This window comes from Aquarana catesbeiana, linkage group LG06, assembly GCF_042186555.1.
Source record: "Aquarana catesbeiana isolate 2022-GZ linkage group LG06, ASM4218655v1, whole genome shotgun sequence".
In the NCBI taxonomy this organism is placed as follows: Eukaryota; Metazoa; Chordata; class Amphibia; order Anura; family Ranidae; genus Aquarana; species Aquarana catesbeiana.
In genome coordinates this window covers 282587150-282604723 of record NC_133329.1, presented here as the reverse complement: position 1 = coordinate 282604723, position 17574 = coordinate 282587150, and the positions used below count along the sequence as shown (strand labels likewise).

At 43.8% G+C, this 17574-nt stretch overlaps 1 protein-coding gene across 1 annotated transcript in view; it reads right to left on the bottom strand.

The window, feature by feature from the left end:
- Positions 1–733: 733 nt before the first annotated feature.
- Positions 734–17574, bottom strand: part of LOC141146804 (carboxypeptidase O-like) — a 140000-nt gene continuing 123159 nt past the window's right edge. Inside the window, exon 11 of the mRNA XM_073633412.1 lies at positions 734–1050. Coding sequence (XP_073489513.1) covers positions 734–1050 — 317 coding nt within the window. The remainder of the gene's footprint in view (positions 1051–17574) is intronic.

The window sequence follows — 17574 nt, the reverse complement described above, 5'->3', positions numbered from 1 at the left end:
TCATAAATTTGTAAATGAATAGCTAAGCTTTTAAGGTGAACTGGGAAAATCAAAAGTTCTCTCTTGCAGTGGGGCTGCCTCCACATTGCAAGCATTTACTGCTTGCATAATATAGGGGATGTTAGAGACTCGCTTTTAAAAACTGCAAGCAGGCAGGCTCTTCATTGCACAGAGATGTGCAATGTCTCTGCTGCAATAAAACCTACCTTCTTTGGAGTGTACACTGAGTGACATCATCCTGCATCAGCTAATGAAGATGGTTACAGCCTGACACCCGGAAGAAGCTGGATAGAAGATGCCAGTGCCAGCAAGGGACATAGGACCATTGAAGAGAGCAATTTTACTAACCTGATTCTCCACTTCCCCAGCAAACGGCGCACCCCTCTGCTCCGGCAGTAGACTGTCCCTCAGCGTCTTCACATCCAGTGCAGGGCTATGGTCCCTAAATATGTTTTGATGACATCAGAGGACCTCAGACAGCTGGTGTGCAGAGGATCTTGTGGGAGTGGAGCATCGGGTAAGTAAAACTGCAGTTAACTTCTGGAGTGTGGGCACACAAACAGCCCCATTACAAGAGAGGACTTTTTTTTCAGAGTTTAACTTTAAATTTTAAACGCTAGAATAAAATGATATTATCTAAATGAAAAAAGTTAAAGGTAATATGCCTAATTTTGCAATTCGATTAGTACTATAGAATGTTGCAAAGTGCTTTCCATAAGCATGAATACCATTCTTAATTTATCAGAGCACAGTATATGCAGACAGCAAATGAGATAAGCATATTAATCCAAAGGGAAGTTATTGCCACTGCCCCATTACCATCACCATCATCATCAGCATTACCATCATCTTCATCAAGAGGTCCTAAGTATTGCTTATCTATATATTCAAACATTGAGAGCATAGAAGCGAATGTTTCTTCACAAGTAGGCTGAATTTGATCAGCTGGTAGCTCGAATCCATAGTCGCCTTCGTCTCTTAGTTCATAGGTGTAAGAAAATTTGATGCCAATATTTGCTGCCCAGTCTGCTGAAGTTCCAGAAGTGTAATCTTAAACACATATTGAATCAATATTAGGATAAAGTAGTGTTCTGTTCAGATATGCTAGTTTAATCTTTTGCTTGGTTTGATTTTTTGTCGTTTATAAAAAAACACAAAAACACACTAACTAAAAGTCCAACCAAACCTTTCCTTTTTTTTTTTTTTTTTTTTTGCTAGGTACAGTTTAAAGGGGAAATTTGCTGTATCTGAGCACCACAAACTGAAAAAGCTATTTAATTCATTTTTAATATTCAAAGCCAACTCACTCATCCATCCATGTCTCCATGCTGATGGGACATTTTGGCACGTTGTGATTTGCACATTTTCTACTGTGCATTTTGCTGCATTTGTGGCGTGTTTTTTCACATGACAATGTGCATGCTTGCTTCCACATTTGGGGGGGGGGGAGGTGCCATTAACAATTAAAACATGGATACATGTCCTTGTATTGCAGAGATGGATCTACTATATACAGTATATATATATATATATATATATATATATATACAGTGGGGACGGAAAGTATTCAGACCCCCTTAAATTTTTCACTCTTTGTTATATTGCAGCCATTTGTTAAAATCATTTAAGTTGATTTTTTTCCTCATTAATGTACACACAACACCCCATATTGACAGAAAAACACAGAATTGTTGACATTTTTGCAGATTTATTAAAAAAGAAAAACTGAAATATCACATGGTCCTAAGTATTCAGACCCTTTGCTGTGACACTCATTTATTTAACTCAGGTGCTGTCCATGTCTTCTGATCATCCTTGAGATGGTTCTACACCTTCATTTGAGTCCAGCTGTGTTTGATTATACTGATTGGACTTGTTTAGGAAAGCCACACACCTGTCTATATAAGACCTTACAGCTCACAGTACATGTCAGAGCAAATGAGAATCATGAGGTCAAAGGAACTGCCTGAAGAGCTCAGAGACAGAATTGTGGCAAGGCACAGATCTGGCCAAGGTTACAAATACATTTCTGCTGCACTTAAGGTTCCTAAGAGCACAATGGCCTCCATAATCCTTAAATGGAAGACGTTTGGGAGGACCAGAACCCTTCCTAGAGCTGGCCGTCTGGCCAAACTAAGCTATCGGGGGAAAAGAGCCTTGGTGAGAGAGGTAAAGAAGAACCCAAAGATCATAAGCTCAATAATAGCATGCAATGCCAAGCTGCGGTTTCCAAAGCGAGCAAAGTCCTTTCTTGTATTAAGAGAGGTATGGACTCTAGAGAGAGAGAGATAATTTTGCCCCTCTACAAATCATTAGTAAGACCTTATCTGGAATATGCAGTTCAGTTTTGGGCACCAGTTCTCAAAAAGGATATCGGGGAACTGGAGAAAGTGCAGAGAAGGGCAACCAAACTGATAAGAGGCATGGAGGAGCTCAGCTATGAGGAAAGATTAGAGGAACTGAATTTATTCACTCTTGAGAAGAGGAGAATAAGGGGGGATATGATCAACATGTTCAAATATATAACGGGTCCATATAATGATCTTGGTGTTGAGTTATTCTCTTTACGGTCAACCCAGAGGACACGGGGGCACTCTTTACATCTAGAGGAAAAGAGATTTCATCTCCAAATACGCAAAGGTTTCTTCACAGTAAGAGCTGTGAAAATGTGGAATAGACTCCCGACAGAGGTGGTTCTGGCCAGCTCAGTAGATTGCTTTAAGAAAGGCCTGGATACTTTCCTAAATGTACATAATATAACTGGGTACTAACATTTATAGGTAAAGTTGATCCAGGGAAAATCTGATTGCCTCTTGGGGGATCAGGAAGGAATTTTTTCCCCTGCTGTAGCAAATTGGAGCATGCTCTGCTGGGGTTTTTTGCCTTCCTCTGGATCAACTGAGGGTATACAATTGGGTATATTGGATTGTACGATATTTTTTATTTTATTTATTGTTTTTAAGGTTGAACTGGATGGACTTGTGTCTTTTTTCAACCTGACTTACTATGTAACTATATGTAACTATGTAACTGTGGCTGAGCTCCAGAGATGCAGTCGGGAGATGGGAGAAAGTTATAGAAGGTCAACCATCACTGCAGCCCTCCACCAGTCGGGGCTTTCTGGCAGAGTGGCCCAATGGAAGCCTCTCCTCAGTGCAAGACACTAGTAAGCCCGCATGGAGTTTGCTAAAAAACACCTGAAGGACTCCAAAATGGTGAGAAAAAAGATTCTCTGGTCTGATGAGACCAAGATAGACTTTTTGGCCTTAATTCTAAGCGGTATGTGTGAAGAAAACCAGGCACTGCTCATCGCCAGTCCAATACAGTCCCAACAGTGAAGAATGGTGGTGGCAGCGTCATGCTGTGGGGTTGTTTTTCATCTGCAGGGACAGGACAACTGGTTGCAATCGAGGGAAAGATGAATGCGGCCAAGTACAGGGATATCCTGGACGAATACCTTCTCCAGAGTGCTCAGGACCTCAGACTGGGCTGAAGGTTTACCTTCCAACAAGACAATGACCCTAAGCACACAGCTAAAATAACGAAGGAGTGGCTTCACAACAACTCCATGATTGTTCTTGAATGGCCCAGCCAGAGCCCTGACTTAAATGAATTGAGTATCTCTGGAGAGACCTAAAAATGGCTGTCCACCAACGTTTACCATTCAACCTGACAGAACTGGAGAGGATCTGCAAGGAGGAATGGCAGAGGATCCCCAAATACAGGTGTGAAAAACTTGTTGCATCCTTCCCAAAAAGGCTCATGGCTGTATAAGATCAAAAGGGTGCTTCTACTAAATACTGAGCAAAGGGTCTGAATACTTAGGACCATGTGATATTTCAGTTTTTCTTTTTTAATAAATCTGCAAAAATGTCAACAATTCTGTGTTTTTCTGTCAATATGGGGTGCTGTGTGTACATTATTGAGGAAAAAAATGAACTTAAATGATTTTAGCAAATGGCTGCAATATAACAAAGAGTGAAAAATTTAAGGGGGTCTGAATACTTTCCGTCCCCACTGTATATATATATAGCTCAAAAAAGTTAAAGGAACACTTTTTAATCAAAGTAAAGCATCAAGTCAATTAAACTCCTGGGATATTGATCTGGTCAGTTAAGTAGCAGAGGGGGTTGTTATTCAGTTTTAGCTGCTTTGGTGTTAATGAAATTAACAACAGGTGCACTAGCTGCAATGAGACGACCCCCAAAACAGGAATGGTTTTATAGGTGGAGGCCACTGACAATTTTTTCCCTACTCATCTTTTTCTGACTGTTTTCCACTAGTTTTGCCTTTGGCTAGGGTCAGTGTCACTACTGGTAGCATGAGGCGATACCTGGACCTGAATACCTGGATAGAGGTTGTAGTCCAACTCCTCCAGGATGGCACATCTATACGTGTCATTGCCAGAAGGTTAGCCTTGTCTCCCAGCACAGTCTAAACAGCATAGAGGAGATTCCAGGAGACAGGCAGTTACTCAAGGAGAGCTGGACAGGGCCGTAGAAGGTCCTTAACCCATCAGCAGGACTGATATCTGCTCCTTTGTGCAAGGACGAACAGGATGAGCACTGCCAGAGCCCTACAAAATGACCACCAGCAGGCCACTGGTGTGAAAGTCTTTGACCGAAAAATCAGAAATGGACCTCATGAGGGTGGCCCGAGGGCCTGACAACCTCTAGTGCGCCCTGTGCTCATTGCCCGGCACCGTGGAGCTCGATTGGCATTTGCCATTAAACACCAGAATTGGCAGGTCCACCACTGGCGCCCTGTGCTTTTCACAGACGATAGTGGGTTCACCCTGAGCACATGTGACAGACGTGAAAGGGTCTGGAGAAGCAGTGGAAATTGTTATGCTGCCTGTAACATCACTCAGCCTGACTGGTTTGGTGGTGGGTCAGTGATGGTCTGGGGAGGCATATTCATGGAGGGACTCACAGACCTCTACAGGCTGGACAATGGCACTCTGCCATTAGGTATTGGGATGAAATCCTTGGACCCATTGTCAGACCCTACGCTGGTGCAGTGGATCCTGGGTTTCTCCTGGTGCATGACAATGCCTGGCCATATGTGGTTAGAGTATGCAGCCAGTTCCTGGAGGATGAAGGAATTGATACCATTGAATGACCCCCGTGCTTGCCTGACCTAAATCCAATAGAAACCCTCTGGGACATTATGTTTCAGTCCATCCAAAGCCACCAGGTTGCACCTCAATCTGTTCAGGAGCTCAGTGATGCCCTTGTCAAGATCTGGGAGAAATACCCCAGAACACCATCCGTCGTCTCATTAGGAGCATGTCCTTACGTTGTCAGGCATGCATACAAGCATTAGGGGGCCATACAAACTACTGAGTACCATTTTGAGTTGCTGCAATGAAATTGGACTAATGCGCTGTATCATTTTTTCACTTTGATTTTCGGTGGTGTCTTTAATTTCAGGAGAACCAGACAAAGAGATGGGGTGCATGGCGCTACCTAATGGCTAAGAGCAAATAGACGTATGTGGGGGGGGGGGAGTTCTCCATAGATGTGCGAGTCCCAACAGTGCACAATACATAAAACCCCAACCTGGGATAAGGTGTCAGTACCTCATGTGTTGATGTGTCTGTGGAGTGTATATGGGTGAGACAATAGGAACCATGTACACCCTATAAAAAGTGTGAGTGAACTGCCGTGCAGGATAGCCCCTATACATGGTAGCCACAGAGCACGACCTATGGTGTATGTGATATATATATATATATATATATATATATATATATATATATATATATATATATATGCAAACAAAGTGAATAAATGGCATGTAGGTCCCAGCAACTACATAGCCAAAAAAGTGTGAGACATAATTGCACAATGTAACAAATAGTGAGTGCCTGGTAGTATTACATCCAACTACCAAAGTAACACCATGAAAATAACTATAACACAGTGAAAATAAAATGAAACACAACCAAGAGTATCATGTCAGAAAAATGATGTAGGAATATGCCAAGGTGAGGCCACACTTTAAAGGCATATATAGGTCAGTTTTTGTGATGGAAATTGAGTTCACATATAGATGGATAAATGACAGTTCATATAAGGTGAAAATCTGGTAATGCTCAGGTGTATGGCAGAAACCTAATGGTGACTTGAGTGCTCGCCGTATCTTCAGATGACTTTTGTGCTCCCCCTCAAGGGTCCCCACTCACCGGATCCAATCACCCCAGCGGGGCAATGCGCATATGGATATAATCACTGCGACCAGTCCACCACGGTGTCTGTTATAGTTGTTCCAGAAGCATACCTCTGACTTCAGGTAGATTAGGTGTAATCCTTAATAAGTCCCTCATGGGAGAAAAAAATATAGACTCCCATAGTGTAGTAAAAGTACGTTCATTTATTTAAAAATCAATAAAAAACATTAAAAAAACATTCCAGATGACATATATATGATATATATGTATACGGCCGACTCCTAGACAGCGATGGTCAGGCCGCAAAACAAACTCTAGAAAGTAGACCCGAGGTGGGGACAGCAGCGGTCCGCTGCGCCCCAGCTGTGTTCCACCAACTCGAGTACCCGGAAGTGATGTAGCGTGCGTGGCGCTGTCGTACACGTTTGGTCATAGACGTTCTCAGCGACGGTGCCAGCACGCCACACACTACGTCAACTTGTAGGAGAGCATCAATGCCTGTCCCGCCCCCAGCTGGGGAACAGCCAATCAAAACTAGCTGCCAAATCGGAGATCCCAGAGCATATAAGCTCCTAATTAAGTGCCCACACAGTGTTCAGAGTTACTTTACCAAGTAATATACAGTGTGTATTACACATCTTAATGGACGCCATGGTAAGCTCTCCTATGCACTAATACGCAAACCAGTGAATATATTTACTTATGTACAGCGGAGCTGAACCTATGTATGGGGGCCGGTTTAAACCAGCCATATAATAAACTCCCCCTACAGGTAAGAAATAAAAACATCGGGATATGCTATGCCAGGTAAATCCTACCAGATATTACCTGGTAAAACTCAGCAGAAGAGTGGCAACACAAACTGATGTTCCTTCTTAATTAGATACTGGGCTAATCTAGCAGCATGGCAATTATAAAACACAAAAAGAGACAACAAATATTATACAAAAGGAGACAAAAAATATATTAGGAACCTGAAGTTACAATACTCAATTCTAGCCTATGACTGCACATGTCCCCCATCCCAGTGGGATCACGATTGTGTACTGCATCAAAATGGAGTGATAAATGGTGTTTTGGGAACCCCTTCCTGATGTTTTTAATGTGTTCCCGTATACGTACAAACAGGGGGCGAGTGGTTCTACCCACATACTGCAATTGGCACGGGCACTCTATGACGTAGGTCACATAATTGCTTTGGCAAGTTATAAGCTCCCTTATACGGTACTCTCTGTGGTCAGTTCTGGACTTAAAGGTTTCCCTTTTCCGGGGTTGTTTTTTTACTAACCCTGCATGGTAAGCATCTCTGGCATTTATAGAAGCCTTTCATATCTGGAAAGATTTTAATCGATCTGGGTGGGTTGATTATGTTATGGACTAGATGGTCTCTGAGAGTAGGGGCTTTCCTATACACAACCTTAGGTTTATTGGGCAGTAACTTTGCAAGGACACGGTCCTCTTTTAAGATGGGCCAATATTTTTTTAAAATATGCTCAAAGTCTCTGTATTGGGTATTGAACCCTGTAACAAACACCATGTCCATTTTATTTTCCCTTTTTTTAGATTTAGTGAAAAGATTATTCCGGTCCATGCTTGCTATGTTGGTTTTCAGTTTAAGCAGTTGATCTAGCTTGTATCCTTTTTCCTGGAATCGCTCAATTAGGATATCCGCTTGCTTCAGAAAGTCCTCAGTTGTAACACAATTTCTGTGTAGTCTTATAAGCTGGCCTTTGGGGATATTCCCTTTCCATTGAGGGTGATGGCAACTGGTTATTGGGATATACCCATTTCTATCAGTTGCCTTGAAAAAGGTTTTAGTATGTAGGCCATCGCCCCTCTTCAGAATTTCAAGGTCAAGGTACTCAATCATATGGTTATCCCATTTGCCAGTGAATGTAAGGCCATTAAGGCCATACCTATTGGTATTTAGATCATGCAGAAATTGTTCATAAGTCTCAGGTGTACCTTCCCATAATATAATGAGATCATCAATGTACCTATGGTACAGTTTCAATTAAGGAATTTTCTTTGCGTAGACTCCTCTACTAATCTTCCCATATATTCATGAGGAGATTAGCTACACTTGGGGCATACTGCGCGCCCATAGCCACTCCTTTTGTCTGGACATAGTATTTGTGGTCATACCAGAAGTAATTACTTCGCATGGCAAGCTGTAGACCTTCAAGTATGTAATTAATCTGTTCTTGTTTCATAGAGGTATGTTCGTGAAGGGCTTTTTCTACGCCCAGTATCCCATCTTTTTGTACGATACTTGTGTATAAGGAGTTCACATCAATGGTGGCTAGTAAATAATTTTGAGCCCCACTTATTTCTTGCAATTTCTCTAAGAGCTGGGCACTATCACGTAAGTAGGATTTACCCATGCAGACCAGTGGTTTGAGGAATTTATCCAGGTATTCACCTAATCTAGAGAACACTGAATTAATCCCACTGATAATGGGTCTCCCGGGAGGCTTGACTATCCTCTTGTGGATTTTCGGTGTATAATAAATCACCGGAGTTTTGGTAGAGTTGGATACCAAGTAATCAGCTTCTTTGTCACTAAGTATGCCTTTTCCTTTCTTTACGAAGGCCTTCAGCTTCTTCTCATATATAAGTTTTGGGTTCCCTCTAAGTTTTTTGTAGGTATGTTCCACCTTGAGTAAATTTTTCATTTCCTCCTCATAGTAATTGACTTGACTTGAATTGTTTTTATAGCCAACCCATGATGTGTTCTCTAGTTATCCCTCATACCTCACCATCTGGCATTTGGTCTATGAGGCCTATCCCGTTTTTAGCATTTGGGTACATAAGGCACACTGTAGGTGGTCTCCTCTCCCTGTTTGAGAGTTGCTGTCCCTTATGTTATACTATGTCCCTACTTTTTCTACATCCTCCCTTCATTGCCTTTGTTTGCTTTTTTTTTTTTTTTTTTTCTACCATGCCTTTTTTTGTTTTTCACCCTCTTCTATATTTTATCTTTTATATGCCCTATCTCGACCAAGTTTATCATTATTCAGTTTTTCAGCTCCCCTGGCTTACTGTCTATCCACACGAGCCTATATTATTTATAGTTAGATCTATGGCGGTATTGGCCAGGATGGGGGGCAACTTCAGGACCTGAGGTGTAGTAGGTTGGGTGACTGATACTCTGACATGTATTATTTTGTCACGTGTTAAGGGTGCTATTATTATTTATATCCCTGATAGGATGGGGGACATGTGCAGTCATAGGCTAGAATTGAGTATTGTAACTTCAGGTTCTTAATATATTTTTTGTCTCCTTTTTTATAATATTTGTTGTCTCTTTTTGTACTTTATAATTGTCATGCTGCTAGATTAGCCGGTATCTAATTAAGTAGGAACATCAGTTTGTGTCGCTACTCCTCTGCTGAGTTTTACCAGGTAATATCTGGTAGGATTTACCTGGCATAGCATATCCCAATGTTTTTATTTCTTACCTGTAGGGGGAGTTTATCATATGGCTGGTTTAAACCAGCCCCCATACATAGGTTCAAGAATAAAAAACAAATGAATTTTGCGCTGCTCCAAGAACCAGCAGCTAACACACCACTTTTGGAAATAATGGTATTACAAAGCAAGTAAAACATAAAGTGTAGCGCTAATATATAATGTGCCTAGTGCAATGTGCATAAGTGAGTTAAACCACAAAGAGACTATATACATTGAATATACCAATATAAATAATCACGTTAGATATATCTAGACATAATCATAATTATGTGTGAATCCTCAGTTTGAATGTCTCTTATAGATCACACATAAAGATTGCAAAAAAAACAAAAAAGACTAAATAAGTGTCCATAAATATATTCTTCATATGAATAAAATTGGAAGTAAATCTTGAACCCGGTGCATATATCAAATAGTGAAGAAAACCACCACCTGTTAAAAGGGAGGCTTACCAGATAGTTTGAACACGTCAGAGCATATGCCCTGCGTGTCAAACGGGCTTTAATAAACCGTAGAACGGACTCAGAACCGATATCCACCGGTAGGTATTCCCTCCAAAGATCGCCAAGTTGAAACCAAACAGGGATGTAATACAACTGACCAACCGGAGCTCAGATGCCTGCAGGTATATAATAGTGTTTTAAAGAAGAAAGCAAAAGAGGACCATAGTGTAATTCCGTAAAAAATCTGGGGTGATGTCCTGTACAGACAAAACGCGACGGGATACATCAGCGCTGTCTTTTATCTTCAATCATGTGAGTGTTATTCACCTTTTTAATAAATCAAAGTTTTTTACGGAATTACACTATGGTCCTCTTTTGCTTTCTTCTTTAAAACACTATTATATACCTGCGGGCATCTGAGCTGCGGTTGGTCGGTTGTATTACTTCCCTGTTTGGTTTCAACTTATGCACATTGCACTAGGCACATTATATATTAGCGCTACACTTTATGTTTTACATACATAGGTTCAGCTCCGCTGTACATAAGTAAATATATTTACTGGTTTGCGTATTAGTGCATAGGAGAGCTTACCATGGCGTCCATTAAGATGTGTAATGCACACTGTATATTTGTCATAAACCAGATGTGACCAGAACTGTGTGACTGCGACAGAGTCAACCAGACATAAATAAGTGAAAGTAAGTTTATTAAGGAAAATGCATATGTGAACACACCACCAATATAAAGTGAACAACCAAACAATCAGTGATATAAAACCAACCAGCATATGTAGTAAGAGGGAGTACCAGAATCGTAGTCAAGCCAGGCCGGGGTCATAAACACGGAATCAGTAGCTGGGAAGGGAGATAAACAGGACAAGAGAGGATGGATGGATCTCAGGAGGGACGGGTCAGGTACAAGGCTCAGAGTCCAGAGTCCAGGGTTCAGGGTTCAGGTAACGGACAGGAAACAGGATCAACAGGTTTCAGGTTCCAGGAATCAGGAATCAGGCTTCAGGTTCAGTCTACAGGATACAGGATCAGTAATCAGGGTAGCAGGGTAGCAGGATGCAGATTAGGGCTCAAGGACAATACCAGGGCAACATAAGTGTGCAATTGCCGGGTATTTATACTGCAGCTCTGCTAATTAACGTCAGGTGACACCTGTCTGCAGAGGGGAATACCTGCTCCATACTGCCAGGATCCATCCGCTGGTGGACGCCAGTACTGCGGCCCAAAGATGACATAACATTAACAGGAAAAGCTCTCCTGACAGTTCCAAACTGCCAGGAGACACCTGCTGGTGGACCTCAGTACTGCATGCCAACAACAGATATTACCAGCGGATGGAACATTTCCTGACAGTACTCCCCCTCAAAGGAGCGGCCTCCGGACGCTCCAACTGGTTGTGATTGTCCATAGTCTATGGCATCAAACAGAATAACAGATGGGGGTACATCAGGCTGGGTCACAGGCACTTCAGGCTGGGCATCAGGCACCTCAGGGCAGACAGCGGGCTCCGGGTCCTCGAGCTGGGCAGCAGGCTCTGGGTCCTCGAGCTGGGCAGCAGGCTCATCGGACTGGACAGCGGGTACCGAGACATCAGACCAGGCAGCAGGTACTGGACCTTCAGACTGGGCAGCAGACACAGGCGCTGGCACATCAGGCAGAACAACAGGTGGTGGCACAACAGGCTGAACAACAGGTGCATCAGACTGGGCAGTAGTCACTGGAGCGTCAGACTGGAACATGGACACTGGGATATCAGGCTGAGCAGCAGGCACTGGGACCTCAAACTGGACAGCGGGCACAGGCACTGGTACAACAGGCTGAGTAGCAGACACTGGTACCTCAGGCTGGGCAGCGGACAGGAGCACCTCAGGCTGGGCAGCGGACAGGAGCACCTCAGGCTGGGCAGCAGACGGTGGCACATCAGGCTGGGCAGCAGACGGTGGCACATTAGGCTGGGCAGCAGACGGTGGCACATCAGGCTGGGCAGAAGAAGGTGGCACATCAGGCTGGGCAGAAGAAGGTGGCACATCAGGATGGGCAGAAGAAGGTGGCACATAAGGCTGGGCAGCAGAAGGTGGCACATCAGGCTGGGCAGAAGGTGGCACATCAGGCTTTGCAGCAGACGGTGGCACATCAGGCTGGGCAGCAGACGGTGGCACATCAGGCTGGGCAGCAGATGGTGGCACATCAGGCTGGGCAGCGGGCACTCCAAGCTGGGCAGTGGGCATTCCAAGCTGGGCAGTGGGCACTCCAAGCTGGGCAGCAGGCATGGGCACTTCAAGCTGGGCAGCAGGCATGGGCACTTCAAGCTGGGCAGTGGGCTCATCAGGCTGGGCAGCGGGCTCATCAAGCTGGGCAGCGGGCTCATCAAGCTGGAGAGCAGGCTCATCAAGCTGGAGAGCAGGCACTGGCACTTCTGGCTGGAACACTGGCACCGAGACATCAGGCTGGAAGGCAGGCACCGAGACATCAGGCTGGAAGGCGGACACATCTGACTGGAAGGTAGGCACGTCAGGCTGGAAGGCAGGTACATCAGGCTGGAAGGCAGGCACCGAGACATCAGACTGGAAAGTGGAGACATCAGGCTGGAAGGCAGGCACCGAGACATCAGGCTGGAAGGCAGGCACCGAGACATCAGGCTGGAAGGCGGACACATCTGACTGGAAGGTAGGCACATCAGGCTGGAAGGCAGGTACATCAGGCTGGAAGGCAGGCACCAAGACATCAGACTGGAAAGTGGAGACATCAGGCTGGAAGGCAGGCACCGACACATCAGGCTGGAAGGCAGGCACCGACACATCAGGCTGGAAGGCAGGCACCGAAAGGTCAGGCTGGAAGGCAGGCACCGAGACGTCAGGCTGGGTTGGGTTAGCTGGTGCGGAGGCAGGTTGGGTTACTGGCAGGATCGTCTTGGTTGGAAAAAACTTTCGTTTTTTCTTTGACTTAGCCACTGAAGCTCTGTAGGTGAGGGGTGCAGCAGACTAGAAAGGAGGATTGGGATATGGCAGAGAAGAGGTAACAGTAGCTGGAGGAAGTTCCTGTGGGTTTGTAGGCAGCTGAGAAGAGACAGGTGGGTTGAATGCAGGATAGGTACAGGGAGCAGAGACTGGATATGAGTATTTGGTTGGCAGCAGCGTATACTGAGCTGCAACTACGGTTGACATGGGTGATGGGGAAACATACATTTGGGTAGGCTGGTGTTTGGTGGCAGAGGTGGTTTGTTTGGCTGGAGCTGCTTGCATCATGTCAGACCATGCTGAAAGTATAGGTTGTACAAACTGTGCTTTTAAATCTCCCTGTCTAACAAAAGACTGAGCAGACACAATGCACTCCGCAATCACCTGTGGGGAACAGGTTGAATAGTGCTCACAAAAATCGGCTGGATCATCTTCAAAAAGCCACACTAGGGATACAACCTGATTCATATCAAAAGGAGGAGTGAAATCATCACGGCCCTCTGGAATACAGGGCAGGGCCAGCTCAGTACATATCTTGATCAAAGGCTGCACCTCTCCAAACAATATATAACCCTGATCGACCAGGGAGTGAGCAAAACGTATAGTGGCAAACAACTGGTCACTAGACCATCCTTTCAAAGCCTGGCGGCAATAATCACCACTTTCAGATGCCAGCAGAGAAAAATAAATAACCTCATCGGCATTCATGTTTGCAACCAACTGAATCAAAATGGTTCTCCTGTGCAGCCACTTCTCGTCAGGGATGGCCCTGGTATTCTGTCATAAACCAGATGTGACCAGAACTGTGTGACTGCGATAGAGTGAACCAGACATAAATAAGTGAAAGTAAGTTTATTAAGGAAAATGCATATGTGAACACACCACCAATATAAAGTGAACAACCAAACAATCAGTGATATAAAACCAACCAGCATATGTAGCAAGAGGAAGTACCAGAATCGTAGTCAAGCCAGGCCGGGGTCATAAACACGGAATCAGTAGCTGGGAAGGGAGATAAACAGGATAAGAGAGGATGGATGGATCTCAGGAGGGACGGGTCAGGTACAAGGCTCAGAGTCCAGAGTCCAGGGTTCAGGGTTCAGGTAACGGACAGGAAACAGGATCAACAGGTTCCAGGTTCCAGGAATCAGGAATCAGGAATCAGGCTTCAGGTTCAGGCTACAGGATACAGGATCAGGAATCAGGGTAGCAGGGTAGCAGGGTAGCAGGGTAGCAGGGTAGCAGGGTGCAGATTAGGGCTCAAGGACAATACCAGGGCAACATGAGTGTGCAATTGCCGGGTATTTATACTGCAGCTCTGCTAATTAACGTCAGGTGAAACCTGTCTGCAGAGGGGAATACCTGCTCCATACTGCCAGGATCCATCCGCTGGTGGACGCCAGTACTGCAGTCCAAAGATGACATAACATTAACAGGGAAAAGCTCTCCTGACAGTTCCAAACTGCCAGGAGACACCTGCTGGTGGACCTCAGTACTGCATGCCAAATAACAGATATTACCAGCGGATGGAACATTTCCTGACAATATTACTTGGTAAAGCAACTCTGAACACTGTGTGGGCACTTAATTAGGAGCTTATATGCTCTGGGATCTCCGATTTGGCAGCTAGGTTTGATTGGCTGTTCCCCAGCTGGGGGCGGGACAGGCATGAATGTTCTCCTACAAGTTGACGTAGTGCGTGGCGTGCTGGCACCGTCGCTGAGGACGTCTATGACGAAACGCGTACGATGGCGCCACGCACGCTACGTCGCTTCCGGGTACTCGAGTTGTTGGAACGCAGCTGGAGCGCAGCGGACTTATTAAGGATTATGCCTAATCTACCTGAAGTCAGAAGTATGCTTCTGGTACAACTATAACAGACACCGTGGTGGACTGGTCGCAGTGATTATATCCAAACGCGCATTGCCTCGCTGGGGTGATTGGATCCGGTGAGTGGGGACCCTTGAGGGGAGCACAAAAGTCACCTGAAGATACTGCGAGCACTCAAGTCACCATTAGGTTTCTGCCATACACCTGAGCATTACCAGATTTTCACCTTATATGAACTGTCATTTATCCATCTATATGTGAACTCAATTTCCATCACAAAAACGGACCTATATATGCCTTTAAAGTGTGGCCTCACCTTGGCACTTTGGCATATTCCTACATCATTTTTCTGACATGATACTCTTGGTTATGTTTCATTTTATTTTCACTGTGTTATAGTTATTTTCACTGTGTTACTTTGGTAGTTGGATGTAATACTACCAGGCCCTCACTATTTGTTACATTGTGCAATTATGTCTCACACTTTTTTGGCTATGTAGTTAGTTGCTGGGACCTACATGCCATTTATTCACTTTGTTTGTGTATATATATATATATATATATATATATATATATATATATATATATATATATATATATATATATATATATCACATACCCATCGGTCGTGCTCTGCGGCTACCATATATAGGGGCTATCTTGCACGGCAGTTCACTCACACTTTTTATAGGGTGTACATGGTTCCTTTTGTCTCACTCATATACACTCCACAGACACATCAACACATGAGGTACTGACACCTTATCCCAGGTTGGGGTTTTATGTATTGTGCAACTTTGGGACTCACACATCTATGGTGAAGTCCTCTCACCACACCCCCCACATACGTCTATTTGCTCTTAGCCATTAGGTAGCACCACGCACCCCATCTCCTTGTCTGACTCTTCTTTATTTAGAGTTCCCCTAGGGGAGGCAGCAAACCTATCTCCCTATTCCCCTATCCTAAATGTGTAGTCTTTGAATTCAGCCCTCTGTAGGTTGATAATTTTCATTTCCATCAAACCATGTGGCATCCTTTCATTCCTAACACATTATCCAGTCCATATCAGTATAGATATCCAGCATGATATTTTTCCCCATTGAGATCTGATGTTTTTCAGAGTGTTCCTTTAATTTTTTTTGAGCAGTGTATATATCTATATCTATATATATATCTATATATAGATATCTATATATCTATATAGATATATAGATATATCTATAAACCTATATATATATCTATATATATCTATCTATATATATAGATATATATAGATAGATATATACAGGGCATTTTTTTAACGGGAATGCAGGGGAACGCAGTTCCGGCACCTCCAGCACTGAATGTATGTAATGGCAAGGGCTGCTGGGGTGGGCTGGAGGGTCTATTGTTGCTGGAGCGGATCTATTTTTGAGTGGCGGTCTATTGTTGCTGGTGGGTCAATTACAGGGGGTCCCCGGGTTACAAACAAGTTAGGAACTGTAGGTTTGTTCTTAAGTTGAATCTGTTTGTAAGTCGGAACAGGTACATTTTTTAAGTGTAGCTCCAGCCAAAAAAACTATTTTTAAGCTTTTTGGATAGCATAGGGAAGGGTTAAAACCCTTGTAACATTTGTTTTGCTGCGTGTGCCCCGTTCAGAAAATTTCACCTCACTTTCTGTCCCAATGACAATTGGATTTTGAAAATTTTGTGTTGTTGTGGAAACAAGCCTTGGTGATAAAGCATCAGTGGAGGTACCTTTTCCCCATAATAGCTCTTACAGGAGTGAATTTCCCTTCCTAGGGGTAGATTTCCTCTCACTTCCTGTTGTCTCCTTCCGTTTGTAAGCAGGAGTCGTTTGTAAGTCGGATGTTTGTAACTAGGGGACCCCCTGTATTGCTGGAAGAGATCTACTATTGATAGAGGGAGGCTATTGTTGCTGGCTGCTGGATAGTGTATTGATGCTGGCTGCTGGGAGATCTATTGTTGCTACTGGGTGGTATTTTGTTGTAGGGGTCCATTGTTGCTAGGGGGTCTATTGTTTCTGAGTGAATCTATTGCTGCTGGCTGTGCGGAATCTATTTTACTACTTTTCTTGCTATCATTAACAAATGTCATACAAATTACTTAGCACCACACAATTATACTTGGCTCTGTACTCTCTAAAAGGGGCAGTACTGAGAGGTGGGTAGGGGATGAAACCAAGGAACGGTGCTCAGAGGTGGGTAATGGGCAGAGATAAGAAGTGACTCAGAAGGGGCAGTTCCTGCACCTATTTTCTGAGAAAAAAAGCCCTGTGTATATATATATATATATATATATATATATATATATATATATAGTTCCAAGAGTAGCCACATCACTTTATATTTGAGATAAATGCCCAGGTGCTCTCCCACAAAGAAATCCATATAAATCCAAAACTGGTTTAGAGGCACTCACAGGTCTTGCAGAGGAGGAAGATCAAAAACAGCAGTGTTTTTATTGTCAACGTATCAATGAATCTCAGTCCATCTTTCTCGAGACACTACAACATGGAAGTGAACAGACTAATTGTAGGAGTGTGAATAGCACCCAACATAATACAATAGACAGTGCACATGTATTTCTATCTTTGTGCATTGTCTATTGTCCTATGTTGGGTGCTATTCACACTCCTACAATTGTCATTTGTTTACTTTTGGCACATGTGGGGTGTTTGGTCTT